Source organism: Scomber scombrus, chromosome 24 (genome assembly GCF_963691925.1).
Source record: "Scomber scombrus chromosome 24, fScoSco1.1, whole genome shotgun sequence".
Lineage (NCBI taxonomy): Eukaryota > Metazoa > Chordata > Actinopteri > Scombriformes > Scombridae > Scomber > Scomber scombrus.
The window spans coordinates 6,280,952-6,296,171 of record NC_084993.1 but is presented as its reverse complement, the minus strand read 5'-3'; the positions used below and the strand labels follow the sequence as shown (position 1 = coordinate 6,296,171).

At 39.5% G+C, this 15,220-nt stretch overlaps 1 protein-coding gene across 4 annotated transcripts in view; it reads right to left on the bottom strand.

Moving 5' to 3' along the window:
• Positions 1 to 3,902: 3,902 nt before the first annotated feature.
• Positions 3,903 to 15,220, bottom strand: part of tns1a (tensin 1a) — a 55,033-nt gene continuing 43,715 nt past the window's right edge. For all 4 annotated transcript variants that reach the window (XM_062414401.1, XM_062414403.1, XM_062414402.1 and 1 more), the window contains exons 19-31: positions 12,557 to 12,634; positions 11,698 to 11,779; positions 10,946 to 11,499; positions 10,764 to 10,850; positions 10,422 to 10,550; positions 10,237 to 10,332; positions 10,050 to 10,127; positions 9,471 to 9,542; positions 8,873 to 8,899; positions 8,338 to 8,506; positions 7,471 to 7,539; positions 7,346 to 7,375; positions 3,903 to 7,202 (exon numbers count right to left, since the gene is read on the bottom strand). In XM_062414401.1, the coding sequence (XP_062270385.1) occupies positions 7,073 to 7,202; positions 7,346 to 7,375; positions 7,471 to 7,539; positions 8,338 to 8,506; positions 8,873 to 8,899; positions 9,471 to 9,542; positions 10,050 to 10,127; positions 10,237 to 10,332; positions 10,422 to 10,550; positions 10,764 to 10,850; positions 10,946 to 11,499; positions 11,698 to 11,779; positions 12,557 to 12,634 (1,601 nt within the window). In that variant the 3' untranslated portion in view covers positions 3,903 to 7,072. The remainder of the gene's footprint in view (positions 7,203 to 7,345; positions 7,376 to 7,470; positions 7,540 to 8,337; positions 8,507 to 8,872; positions 8,900 to 9,470; positions 9,543 to 10,049; positions 10,128 to 10,236; positions 10,333 to 10,421; positions 10,551 to 10,763; positions 10,851 to 10,945; positions 11,500 to 11,697; positions 11,780 to 12,556; positions 12,635 to 15,220) is intronic.

The window sequence follows — 15,220 nt, the reverse complement described above, 5'->3', positions numbered from 1 at the left end:
TTTATTAACAATCCTCACTGAAAGTTAAATGATTCATTAGCTTTTGATGGTCAAATATGCAGCCGTTTTATAACAGTCAGTTCAAAAGTTCAACCTTACAGGGTTAGTTTATGGAAATCGTTGTTTAAGGAAAGATTTAGTTTTGACCTCCACAGTTTAGGTTATAATAGTGACTCAAACTTCTGATGAAAATGTTATCCCATTTATGTTGGTTTATTTTAGGAAATATGAAACTTTTATCTTTGTACAATGCTTCATTTAAAGGACCACTGCGTAAGATTTCTAGTGGAATAGGTTTGGAAGAAACAGATATTATATTCATTAGTTTGTTTTAATTATTGTAGAATCACCTGAAAATAAGAGTTTTCATGTTGCATCACCATGTTTCTATAGTAGTTGAGAACAGACAAACCAAACACTGACTCTAAAGAGGGAATTTTGTGAGCTTCACCTACATGATGGAAGAGGAGAGGCAGGGGGATTAATTTGGTTGTGACCGGCTACCTCTCCATTAGATGGCACTAAATCATACGCACTGTTCCTTTAATAAAAGGAGTGATTGATTTGAATTTCAGTTTGTCTTTAACAAGTTCAAGTTTAGTTTTAAGCTCAATGTATTTCCTGATTTTGGTTGAAATGTTCACCGGTCTAAAAACATCTCAAAAAGTATTGGAGAGATTGCAACTAAATTTCTTACTCATTCATGTTCCCCAGTGGCAGAGCCAAATTACTGTGGTGATCCACTAACTTCTCATCTAGCGCCACCATGATGTCAACAATGTCTTGATAACTACTGGATGGATTGCCATGAAGTTTGGTGCAGACATTCACGGTCCCCAGAGGATGAATCCGACTGACCCCCTGAGTTTTCACCAGGGGCTGCCAGCAGGTCAAAGTCAGATGGATTTGCACAGAATTCAACACAGACATTCATGACCCACATAGGATGCATCCTCTAAAAAACTCATTGTTACCAAAGGATGAATCCCAAGAACTTTGCTGATCCTTTTACTTTCCATCTACTTCTACTTCAGTAATTTGGTTTCTGAAGAAATACCTTGTCATGTCAGCTAATTTTAACATCTGCTCTAAGATTTCACAATCATCTTACTGTTTTACTTTACTACAGTCAGATGTTGTGTCTTGTTTATCATTATCTACACTTCCACATACTGATAGGCTCCTTGCATGCAGACAACATGATAATTATCAGATTGCATCATGTTGGTGTTTTAGATTCATCATTGTTTACTGTACACTTTGAATACAAAATGATGCAATGCCTGCCGGGACTGAAGAGCAGATGTTCTTTGTTGGTGTTGAATTATGCTTCAGAGACAAAACTATTTGGTCAAATTCAACAGCAGCATCTTTCACTTCAGTCACTTCAGTCATTTAGTTAAAAATAAAATCTTCTTACAGGACACAGACTCTTGGAAAATCTCTCTGTAAATCAAATATGTCTGTCTTTGGCAATTTGATTCCTCAAGATTGAAGGATTTATCGCTCAGATCTGTTGGAAATGAAGACAAGCTGGAGAAAAGTTCATGTTTGAGTTGACAAAGAAAGTGCGAAATATGCTTCGTCAGGAGTATATGAACCTTGGTAGCTCACAGGCCACGAGCTGAACTCCTGTTTCTTCTCTCTTTTACTGCTTTGGCGTAAAACACCTTCAATGCACCAGCCGTCAGACTGGACGTCATTCCATCCCCGTCCCCTCCTTCAAAGAAGATTTCAAAGCCGAGAGGCATATGGTGCTGATTTTAAATTCAATGACTTGGCCGTCGATCGAACCCTGAGCCACGCGGTATCGGGGTGGACGCAAAACCAAAGTCTGAACTTTCTCTGTGTTTTTATTGCCTTGACAGATTCTGTGTTTTGAGTTTGTTTTGTTTTCTCTCTGTTTCATATTATTGAAATGCAAAACTTATTCTGCGCACAGGGGATCTCTTGTAAAAGAAAACTTTTCTGTCAATGGGATTTCCTTCTTCAAATAAAGGTGTCAAATCAAATCAAATCACACCGGCTGCAGACAAGATTGGGAATTGGGAGCGTGCCTTCCATTCATGGCATGTTACCTTTACATGTGTAAACGGGTGAATGCACATGTTAGTGTCTATGAACTAACCCATGATGCACTTAATGGAGTGTGTGCCTCCCTTACAGCTCATAATGTGCCGCGGTGAAGCTCGTACGTAATTTGTCGGGGGAAGTGTGTCATGCATATTTGGGAGTTTGAACACTGTCTGAAGTCGTGAGAACCTCACAGAGTTTTGATTATGTTTCTTTATTGCCTGTCTCCGTCACTTGGGCCCTCTGACTCTCGTCCGTCTCATGCGAAGGTGGGGCTCGGGCCTTAAACTTGGAAACAAACACCGAGCAAACAAACAGACTTCGCTACTGCTTGGAGGGCTGCCTTGTTGACTCTGTAGCTCTGGATTTCCCCAAGTGGCTCAGCGGCTCGGCCACAAACACACACCTGTTATCAATTTGTTTGCCCTTGTAGTGTAGTTTAGTGCTGGGGTTTTTTTATTTACTGGTTCCAGTTTAAACTCATTTCGTCCTTGCTACCAAATTAGTTAATTGCTCAAATTAGGAACCAAAAATAGATCACAACAAGCAATAATTATCTGGAAAGAAAAGAACCAAATGGCTAATAAATAAATATATAAATGAATAAAAACATCAGTTGGGATTGCCAGTTGTGGAGTCCAAAAGTTTTGGGTGAATGTTTTTAGACTCTACATGTGTTTCAACTTAAATAATACTCAACTGAAATCAAAATTAAAAAGATAAATCAATAGAAAACCAAACAGTAGACTGACTCAACTTGGACTCATCTACAGTGTGATTTGATTTCCTTGAAGCTTGACAGCAAAATAGATCTTGAATATTTGACTTCAGACCAATACATATTGATGAAGCTGCATAGTTTTGCTTTTTAAAGAGCTGCCAAACTTATTTTTTTATTGATTATTGGGATCAAAAAGGTGCTGCACATACCGATCCTTCCTTAACTTAAGGAACATTTGCAGGTGCAGCTGCTCACACTAGAATAAAATGGAGAGCAGTTTTAAATCGGAGAAATTAGCCACTATAAAGTCAGACTATTTTTCTAAGTTAACTCAAAAAGACAGACCCTATAAAAAAAGAACAGGTGTTGCTAATAACATTAACGATGGCTCCATTGACACCGAGCCAGCACGCACAATACCAGAAGCCTGAAATCGAAGCAGCTAAATGGAGTTAAGCCATCATTCATTTTATGAATGAAGCTTGTGCTTTTCCAACTGTGACACGTCAATATCTTGTGTGGAAATTGCTTCAAGTCGTGGCCTCCGTGTGACGTAATGTGGTCATTCGCAGCTTGGTTTAACAGGCAAAATGTGTTAAAATGCAAATAAGCAACAGGAATAACGAGATACATTTAACTTCCTCATCACAGGGGGGTTACATGAGGGGAAGTTCCATAGTTTGACATTAAAATAACATGGCTGAAAGTAAAGGTGAACCAATGGTGACATGTGCTTCCAACTCTTCAGTTCTTATACAAAGTTGTTTCATATGAGAAGGTTTTGATGTTCTTTAACTGTGAAAAAACCCTTTATTCTAATGCCACATGTTATTTTTCTGTTCTGAGGTTGATCTCCTAACATGAGGAACACACGGAACATTTTCCAGCGTCTTTTAAAAAGAGCTTCTCAAGGTGCTGCATATTAAACCTAATGAGGGGATTTCTGCACCTGACAGCAGTTGAGACGATGAAGAATGATTGATGCTCAAACCAGCAGAAAACAAAGGAATGATCAAAAATAATTTAGTATAATGTCTTTCTGAGCGCTTTAAATCAATTCATCAAGCCACAAAATAAAACAAAAGAACACCCACATAACTTACTGTAACTGATTTGTATTGCTTTAATGTTTTTTTTCTCCTTAGGAACAGGTAAGCCATGACAATATAATGTAAATGATAAGCGCAAACAAAATCTGAGACCCTTTTGTACATCCAAAAGTAGCACATTCATACAAGTCCCATGTGTACATAGGGGTCACAGAAATCACTTCTTTTTCACTGAAACAAGGTAACTCTTGACTCAAAGCCAATAGGTACAACGCATGATGTCTTCCTGTTTTTTATATATATTTTTTTAACTTAAAGATTGTGTTTTTTTCTGTTTTTTTCTCTCCAAATGACTCATAATTGCATAAAGCTCGTTAAGACGTCAATTTAAGTGCAATGTACCTCTTCACTTTCAATGAAGCGCCACCATACATTCCTCCATTCGTTAACACTGACTGTTAAAACTGCGATAATGTGATAATGACAATGAAACAAGAGTTTATTTGAAACGTGTCAAGGGAAAAAAAAAAAAGAATAAATAAGAATAAATAAATCATTGACTTTCGAGAGGGCCAGGAAAAGACACCTTTGGCAGTCTGACAAAGCTGCAGCCGTCGAGCTTTAGCATCGCAGTGAGACAATTTTATTCACCTCCAACACTGACATATGGAATTTATGTCACTCCTCCTTTTGGAATTTAAGTGCTTTGCTTACACACTTCCAATTGGGGCACAATTAAATATATATATATATTTTTGGAGCATTGAGACATGAGGAAAAACGAATCAAAGAATAAGTCCACAACAGCTTGAGTCATCTGCAGTTGAATGTCTCGGCCCCTGTGTTACACGTATGAGCTATAACACACATTTCTGTGTGTCATGGCTGGTCAGGCTTTTGTAAAATTTGCTGCTAAAAGCTGAGCGAGGGGTGCAGCTTGAATGAAAATGTGAAACACAAAAACATTTTAAAAAATGGCAGGAATAACGGCTGTTGAAACGTAAAAATAATAAAAAAATTAAAAATAAAGCGACATGCAGCCAGTCAGCATAGATGTAAAGTGTTTGAATCTTTGGCAAAATGATAATTGTAACTGTCATGGGTGCATACAGCTGTTTTCATATTGCATTTTGAGGTTGGCTTCTGAACTTTTTCGTGTTTCCCTTTTTCTAAAATCTGCATGTCTTTACCTTAAAATCTATTAGCTATTTGTTTTCTACGAGTGTGTCGTCCCCCCTTCCTCCTCCTCCTCCTCCTCCTCCTCACACTCAGATGCTTCTGTCCATGCAATTCAGTCCTGTACAGACTCTTGGCTTCTATCTCATTCATGCCTTACCTCGTTCTGAGAGAACGCAAAAATGAAAAACATGACGAGCCAAAAACAAACATATACATGTACAAAGTAATGTACACCATATATTCAAACACATTTCAAAATCGTCAGACTTTGAAATCATTAGCCAAAATAAGTATATATTTTTTTCTCAACCCATTAGGTAATCTTCTTTATCTAGACTGTACAATATATGTATATATGAGTAATCATGAGGGACCAAAGCAACAAAAATAAATACTTTTTCGCTATGTCACCTTTCAAAGTAGTATATCTATGTACATTATATCAATATCAATTTTCCTTAGCTTATTGTGAATGGTTGAGCATGTGTTCAACAAGCAGGCATTTGCGCACAGTGTGGAAACTCCTTGTGTTTTTTTTTTCTCGTTTTTTTTCCCTCCTTTGCCCTAAAAGTATCTAAATGTAAATTTTTTGACGACACTGTGGGAACGAAAAACAAAGACCAGACTGTCCTTGATACAGTGAAAGGTAACCCTGGCTCAAATGGACCAAAAAAAAAAAAAAAATCAAGAATAAAAGTAAAAATATAGCATCTCACCATCATTTGACTACTTCAACAATGGGTTGTCTACTTCTTTTCAGGACTCTGAGAAGAGTACAAAAATGTTGTCTAGTTCATGCAGTCTTTGACAAGTCATACAACCTCAGTGTACTTGTCTAAAGGTTTTTAAGTCGTTTTTAGCACACAGCATAGAATGTTTTCAGTGATGTTGAATGTAGCTATGAGGGAGGGTGCATTTTGGGACAACAACATGCATAAAGAACAGTGCATAGGTCCAGGTCATGGGGCCAGTCCCTGGTGATTTCCAGTGTGTTTCAGTGGCAGCGTCTATCAACAGATCCACTACTGCAAGCAGTTGGTGATGGGTAAGTCTATGTGGCTAGGGGCAAAGAACAAGCCTGACTGAGTGACGCCATCTTGTGGATAAACAGTCTTCCTCTCTCTGTCTGCCATGCAATCAGCAGAATAATCCAATAAGCAGGTTTTCAGAGAGCGTTCAGGCTTGGACCAGAGGGCCGAGGTGATGCAAGTGTGGCTGCACTGACACAAAGTGCGGTGACCTTAGCGTGGTGGTTTTTTTTTGTTGTTTTTTTTTTTTAGCCTGGTCTGCTATGCGCAGTTTAGATCAGTCGTTGTTTCACTGCAGAGCCCTTTCCAACACACAACAGACCTGGAAAATGACCACTCTAAGGATTTCACAATGACTTTTGTGGAAGGTAGAAGAACCAAGCTTAAAGATCAAGCTAACATGCATAAGGTCTTCAGACACTGTTTTGCTAAAAGCCATCAAGGCCAACTTTTTTCCTGAAGACAAGTTCAAGAAGAAACCGTATTTCTTTTTTTTTTTTTCTTTTTTTGTTCAACACTTCATCTTTTGAAAAGAGGAAATAATAATGGCTTAATAGCTACATCATTCTTGCACTTGTATTGCAACTACCTTTGGTAAATCAATCAACAAAAACAACAACAGAAAACCCCGAAACATACGAGTCCTTACATGTTCCCCGTCTGAACTTAGCATTGTTCCTTTAGTCTTTAGCTAGCATTTTCTTCTAGTACAGGTTACCCTGTCAGTAAATTTTCTCCCTTCAAAGGCCTCCATGTTTGTCACGTTCACAGCTCCACACCACGCATCCACACCAAATCCTTCAAATCGACTCTTCGAAAAAAGACCAAAGTCAAGACAAACCAGCAAGGCAGAGAGAAAAAAGAGAGAAGGGGAAACAAACAAACCGACAGGCAACACAAATTTTAAAAAAAAAGAAGAAGAAGGAAAAAAAAGGACATCATCGAGTCTTGGCGAAAAAGACACCAATGATGAAGGAAGATTTCAAAATGGCCACTGCCATTATTTAGGCGTTGGGAGTTTTTCACCGCTTCATCATTTTGGAGACGAAGCTGGCGATGGCGGAGGCGGGCTGATCCGGGTCCAGCTCGGCAAACAGGTGGCTGACATTGTCTGTTGTGCTTCCTTGTTTCCGTGCGACAAATCCAAAAAGCCTGATGGAGTAAAAAAAAAAAAACACATTAAGTACACATCTGTATTCAGTATTTTCTGATATTTTAGCATCATAATGATAAAGTATGTCGATATGCCTGAAGAGCAACAAGATTCTTCTATTCTATAAATGGTTTAAACTTACTTCACTGAGCCACCTCCCTCTTTGCCCCATCTATGGACACAAGAGACAAGAAATTATTTTTTAGTGATACAACCAAAAAGGGATTTTCTGTTATTGATAATTGGACAAGAAAAAAAAGCTCTTACTTTCTGTCCTGGGGATCAAGATCACAGTAGGTTACTGTGTTGAGTGGATAATGCCGCCTGAAGAAAATCCTGCAGCAAGAGGAAAGTAAAAACACAAGTTATCAAAGGAAGTGAGCATTTTCTACAGAGTAAACATGAGTGTATTTGTGTATGAAGGTTGCATTTGTTATGTGTGAAACTTTTTATGTGATTAAACTGTTAAGATGATGTTTGTTGAGACAATATCTGTTTAAATAGGTGAAGTCTTTCAGTTTTGCTGTGTCTTTAATGAGATGTCCACTAGAGGACGCCAGAGTAGGGTTAAAATCCAAAATATAGTGACAAAGAATGGGCCGAAGTAGGCTAAAAATAATTCCCATTTCAGCCCCAAGTTGCATATATATGTATATACATGGGTCACCTGTGCAGAAGTCAGTAATAAAAATCTATCATTTACTTTCATGTACTTATCCTGATGATTTTGACACCAGATTACATTTTTAGGCTACATTTTTGCCAGTTTCATTGAATCCTAAATTCTTATTTTATAATAGATTTTAGAATCAGTTTAGATATGATGATGATATATGTAATGAACTTTAATTTTAAAAATGTACTGGATGAATGTGCTTGTATTAATTTGTTCATGCTTATTTTTAGATGGTCTGTATAATTGTTAGTGTGATAGAGACTGTGTAATGATGTTGCATGTTAATAAATGTTTTCTTTATCATTTTAGCTATTAGATTGTTCTGTGTGTACCTGTCCAGGGACTGCAGATGGAGATCATGTCTTCTCATTTTAAAATGAATGTTTTTGTGCATGGTTCTTATTTAATAAAGACCTACACTGTGTCTAAATGTACATTGGAGGTATGTGTTCACTCACTTCCTCTGACTGTCGGTGAGCGTGATGCCCTGTGCGGACACTTTGAAGTGGACTGTGGTGGCGTCGGGCAGAGGGTTGGTCGCCAGGGTCTGACTGATCGCCTTGGCAATGGCCTGAGGGCCAGTGAGAGACTCCATGTCCACAGAGTTGATGTACAGAACGTTGCACGCTACAAAACAAACAATACAGAGTTAAACCAAACCAGACACTGCAGGAAAAAATGCACAAGCAGCTCATTGTAAGGTTATAGAAGTTGCAGTGAGGAGTGCTTCACAAGCTTACAATGATGAATGTTGTGTAGGTGAGTTTCTCATGCACTGCACAGTAAAATGTTTTATTGTCACTCTCAGTATATTGTGCATGCATTTGAACATTTTCCTCAAAGAAATTCAAGACCATTTGATAAGGTTTAAATTGTTTTGAGCTGCAGGTAAAAATGTAGCTGAGCTAATATGAAAGCATTGTTTTTTTTGTGAGAGCATTCACATTCAGTCAAAGTGCATGATGGAGCAGAACAGTGCAAACCAGTATTTACCATGAGCCTCCTCAGGAACCTTCTGAACTGTAAGGTAAGGGCGAAAGTGTGTGAGCAAATTAATGTTGTACCAGGAAAGATAAATTGTAAATATTCTGTTATTCTTTGTGTTTGTCTGTTTTTGGGGATATTGTTATTTTATGCTCCAAAAAAAAGTGTTAAAACTCTTACACCTAAATGTCATTGGAGGATATGGTTCCTTATGCAGTTTTGTATTCAATATGGAAATTAAGTTCAACTATACATCAAGAAATGAATAGTTTTCAGTCATACAGATGCATCATAAATGCATGAAAAGGATGCTCATTCACAGTATTGATACTTCAGCGTTGCATGATTATCATGAAAATGAACTAAATAATCACTAAAGTTGAACAGTAACAGCAGCAGCAGCAGATCTTTTTTTATTGTGCTTTAGCCTTTGTCATTTTTTCTGGCAGTTTCTCAATCCTCTTTCATTCATCGCTGAGAAAGATTCTCTAAATGAAAGCTTTTTGATGGGATGCTTAAAACTCAATTGCCAAAGTGACACTTCTCACTCTACAATGTGAACTTAACTACAGTGAACTGCAGCGTAGATGCAGTTCCTCACGCTTACCTGCTCCTTGCTTCAGAAGTTCAACAACTGGATCAGTCGGTGTTGCCAGTTCCAGCGCCTCTTCATTTGGATCTGTGAGTGCCAGAATTGTACAGAGAATAATAATAAAGAACATTCATGTCAGAAAACACGTTTGCAGGTTCACCATAAAAGACTGCAAGGGATTTAGCTTCAAATGCAGAACATCCATTATTTTAGTAAAGTTCTGTAATATCAGATAAACAACCTGTTGAGACAATATTTGACAGTCATACCGCTATTGTATAACTTTATAATTTTACTCCAAATATATTATACAATTTTATAATACCACAATTTTTCTAGACATTTTTAGAAAAAAGCAGCAAATTTCAAGTGAGTTTTGTTGCAATATTCACTCTTAAAGACCAAACCAATTTATGTAAATGTATGTTTCCTTTGTTTATTTACATATTTTTATTAAAATATACTCTGTATTGTAGTGAACAGCATGCTTTACTTTCTACCAAAAGCGAAAGCCCTGACAAATATCAGAGAAAACAGCGATTGTGCCCAATACAGAGTTTGACTGTAAAGAGGATAACAGAGGGTGAAGCTGACCTTTGGCGGGGATCATCAGCTTACAGGGCAGAGCCAGGGGAGTCATCGAGTGTTGGTACACCAGAGCAGAAAGACAACCTGCACAGTAATATCACTCAATTCAAATTGGATCATTTTAATACCAAAATAAAAATACTGATCTACTCAACAGATGTTACAAGCGACAAAAGCAGAGCTGTAAACTCACCAAAGTACGGTTCATTGGGACAACCCTTCAGACGGACGCCTTTGGGGCTCGTCTCGATTAGGAAGTGTCTCACCAGCTCGTTAGTCATGTCTCCAACTGGAAAGATATTTATGTAAATGAAATGCAAATATCCTACAGACCTCAAAATAAGCAAAGAATTACAATAAAACTATTTTTGTCTGTACCCTTTTTGGTTTGTTGGACGGTTGGTGGGGGGCAGGCCACTTTCATAGCCAGACCATAGGCTCCACGGAAAGAATGGCTGTCCCTTATGATGAACGCTCCGGGCTCCCTGTCCTTCAACAGATTAATGGCTGAAAGGAGGAGAAAGGAGAAGAAGAAGAAGAAGAAGGAGGAAAGAGCAAAAAATAAGAGACATTGCAGAGTATGAGGCAAGAAAAAGGGAAGATCAAAGCAGATGCAATTCATTTATCAAATCAAGAAGATAAGAGGAGAAAAAGAGGATGAACAGACAAGGACAAACAAAGAAGATAAAAAGAGAACACAACAATCATGTAGACTCTCACCTTGCTCTCTGGAGATGTCTGGCTTGTACCAGTACTTGGAAGTGTCCTGGACAAACTTGACATTCATCTTAATGTCTGGATAACTATCTGTTTAGATAAAAGAGACATAGAGAGTGATTACTGTAGAGGAGGGAAACAATCTGAAGGCTAAAAAAGAAACCACTCGTCATCCTGCGTCTCACCGTATATGGACTTGGAGACGTCTGGGAGTGTGTGTGTGCCAGACAGGTTGGGCGTGCTGCCACCGCTGGCGGGCGTCAAGTTCCTGTTGTCCGTCCTCTCTGCGTCTCCGCTGGACATGTGCCTCTTCTCTGGCAGATGTGGGGAGACGGGGAAGGCGGGCGTGAAGGGCGGCTGGGCGCTCCCCTGACGAGACGCGGCCCCCAGCTCGTCGGGCGTGCTGTGGCCACTCGTGGCCGTGCGGCGGCCCATCATGGGGCTGGGGGGCACGCCGGCGCCTGCTGTTTTTGGGTTGCGGCCGATCAGAGGGCTGGAGGGGACGGCGCCGGCTGGAGGGGCGTGTCTGGTCAGCGAGGGGCTGGCTTGACCCAGGCGTCTTTGGAGGGCCGGGCTCGGTGGCGTGTTGGTGGCCACTGTGCGGTGGAGGGTGTTGGGGCTGCCGGGGACGGTGTGGACGCCCATGATGTTCACCTGGGAGCCCTCGGGGGAGGCGGGTCGGTGCGTGTAAGAGGGGACTGGGCTGTGAGGGGCGCTGTCTGAAGAGCCCATCCTCCTCCTACAGACAAAAAGGAACAATGGACAGTTTTATTTTTTATGTAAAATACTTTTGATCATCAATGTATTTCATAAGGAAAAATTGATATAGACTACTGATTCATTCATTGGTTGATTATGTGATAAATTCATCATTGCTTAAGAGTGGAAATCTAAATATGCACTGGCAACACAAATACTGTCTTCCATGACTACTCACCCATCAGTAACATGGATTGGGCTGCTGGAGGAGAGAGGCGAGTGGAACGCTTGTGCTCTGGAGTCCCCAAAACTGCGATTATCTGAAGGAAACAAAGCATCAAAATGCACACAAATAAATAAATGCGTTCAGTCAGGACATACTGTAAATAAAATGGGCTGTTAACAGAAGCAGATGGGATGCACAAACACAAACAAGAAAAAGTTTGGAGTGACAGAAATAGATAATCAGAGGAACAGAGGACAAAAGTCATTCTCAAAATACAGACATAAGACATACTGTGGAAAAGTGGGATGCAGAACTGAAAGAGAGTACAGAAAACGGTTGCAGAAAACACTCATATAGACTCAAAAAGAGGAAAAACGTGTCCGTGTTCGGCCCAGGTCGAAATGTCCTTACCTTGATCTCCATCATTAGAATCAGAGTCTGACAGCAGCGGAAAAAGCCAGAAAGCAAGAGAAGAAGAAAAGGTGTGTGGAGGAAGAGGAGACAAGGAAGACAATACTTGAGCCCAAAAAAGGAAGAACTGGAGGATGTGAATGCATTTCCAGGAGTAATATCAGTTTTGAGCAGCAGAGGGCAGCACACACTAACCGGCCTGCTCACTGAGCTATCCACCATGACATAATGCAGTGATGCTGTGCACCAGCAGAGTCTGCAAATTTACCATTGAGTAATAATACTCCAAAATCCAATCTCTGTGCTGACATATTTGATATTTTTTGGCAACGCTGGGATCTCTGAGAGAATTTAAAATGACTGACCAGCTGTTTGTTAAGGGGTAAACTGGAGACCAAGTACGTGATCACTTAAGGGAAAATGAGCAGGAGAACACTGTATTTGATGTGTCTAAACTGACCTGATCCACCTTGTTGGTGTGGCTTCAGCCCCAGCGCCACTGACAGAGGAGTCTTGGCCAAACCTGGAGGGGAGCGAGCTGCAGGCAGAAACACAAGGAGAGAGGAAGAAGGATTTCATTGAAAGTTATTGGTATGATATCTACTGATCGCATACACAATGATGATGATGCAGAGATAAGAACTGTACAAGCATGCAAATATGTAGAATGACCAATGTAAGCATAACATAAGCATCAATATGATGCCACATGAAGATGCATGAGATGATTGATTCACCTGTTTTGGATGCACTTGGGTAAATATGTCACATACAACTTAATCAGGCTCTCTATGAAAGTTTTTGTATTGAAAGTATTGTATTCACTAAAAGACTAAAGCAGAATGATCTTTTTCCCAGGTGATGATGTTTTTAATGTTTCCACGTCTGAAATCAGCTTTAAACATCACCACATAATGGAAAAATGTACAACAAGTCCTCAATATTAAACACACAAGTATGCATTCATGTAAATGTGGGATGTAAATGTACACAGCATGCTGTTGCAGGGTATATTATGACAGGATGAGTCGACACCAATGGATAAAGGTTGATGATGGATTGAATTAACGATGCGGCATGTGGTGGAGGATTAATATCAAGACTGGGGACTCGGGTCAAATGGGGTCTTATTTAAGGTGGCATAGGAAGGGTTGAGGGGTGGGGGTGGGTGGGGGGTTAAATATGAAGGTTTGTGCCACAGAGCTGATTCTTACTGCAACAGTGGTGTGTTCGGGGCTGACAGCAGCAGAGGGTTGTGATGTTTCTAAGAGCTGCTTTACAAAATCATCGTCGTACCCTGCTGAACGTGGCTGAAATTTAACTGAATGTGGCTTAGTGAAAGATTACACCCTTTTCTTTCTCCTTTTCACCCTTCCTTCATTTTAATGGCAATGAGATAAAAAAGATATGAAGGAGAAACATAATTCTAAACTACAGAGTCATGCACAGCTGGTCAGAAATGCATCCTCTTTTAATTATTGCTGGAACAAGAACATGTGTATCTTGGGCTGAAGATTGGCTGGTTGCATTTAAGCCACTTTTTACTGCAGTGAAGGTGCTACATTACATTCAATATAATAAATAATGGGTTTTTTACTTTGTACTCAAATTGTCGATTTGCGGCAGTTTTTTTTTGTTCAACTTCATCCATGTAGGAAACATTAAGAAGAAGTAAAAGAAGAAGTAGACGGAAAAGAAGTAGGGAAAGTAGAAGAGGTGTGTATGGAAATTCTCAAATTTGTTTTGAAGGGACAAACATGATAGTATGACAAACTATTTTCCTTTGTCATTTAAAAACAGGATTTGCACACACCTGCTCTGTGTTGTTAGCTGTCAGCCATGCGACTCTTGAGTTTTTCTCTCAAACAAATGCAGAATTGGTTTTGCATGTTGTAGAAAGTGCAGTGTAGTTTGAAGGTGGGTTTTATCCCAAATGAGAGGATATGTTTGTTATTGTATTAAGTAAAATTGTGTTTTTTTAAGTCAGTGTGGCTGTTTTCATGTCTTTTAATATTGAGCTATCTAATATGCATTATTTCAATTTCAATGAAATAATGCATTGGGTGATCTAACTGGGTGTTTGAGTGGGGAGGAGTGGGTTTAGGAGCAGTTTTTTAATGAATATACCTATAATAAGGTTGCTTGTTCTTCTTCTAGATCAGTATTCTTAGTATATGTCTGCGCTCTATTCATCTAATAGTGTTATTCTGTTTCTCCATAGTGTAATTTTATTATTTCTACTCAGTCCCTCCTCTGTTGCTCTTCCCATTTTTTCTTTTAATGAATTGGGGGTCGAAGAACTGAGGGTGTCGTACGCTACACATTTGATTTGAAGTAGTTGTATTTTAGTATTTTATAAATAAAATGGACTTGATATGACCTGACTGATATGGAGATTTATAATTGTAAATTACATTTCCTTAAGAAATAAACATTATTTTGTATCAGTAAGGTTTCTTCCAGTAATGAATCAGAAATCTGAAGAGTAAAGATGCCACTCAGTCTTAGGGTAATGGGGTGTCATCTGGTCTAACATAAAGTAGAAGTGAGCAGCTTTGTGTTCTCACTTTGCCCAAAAAGATAGATTGGTTAAGGGACAGAGAGGCCCACCCAATGCAAATTCTTAATGGGTGGAGAGGAAACAAAAACTGCACTATATACATCGTCAACACCCCGTTGCTGAACCTGTGCTGCAGGACTCTCCAGCGCTTCAACACAAAGGCAAAGCAATGATGAATCAGACAGTCCTCTATATTCTGCTCCTGCTGAGCTTGTCTGCAACTTTTGGCAAGTACGTTTACATCGACAGGGAGATGAAGTGGACTGAAGCTCAGGCGCACTGCCGGTTGTTTTACACAGACCTGGCTCCTATCAGTAATTCTTATGACATCAGGCGACTTTACAGGCTTGAGGCCGACGTCAATGTATATATATCGATAGGACTGCAAAGGGACTCCTCAGACATGGAAAAATGGATGTGGTCAGGAGGTGGAAGTGTGTCCAAGTTTTTCTGGGAACAAGGTCAGCCAAATCATGCGGGAACTGAGAACTACGGTGTGATGCGTAACTCTAAGTGGCACGATTCATCATTAAACCATGACGACCCATTCTTCTGCTACAATGC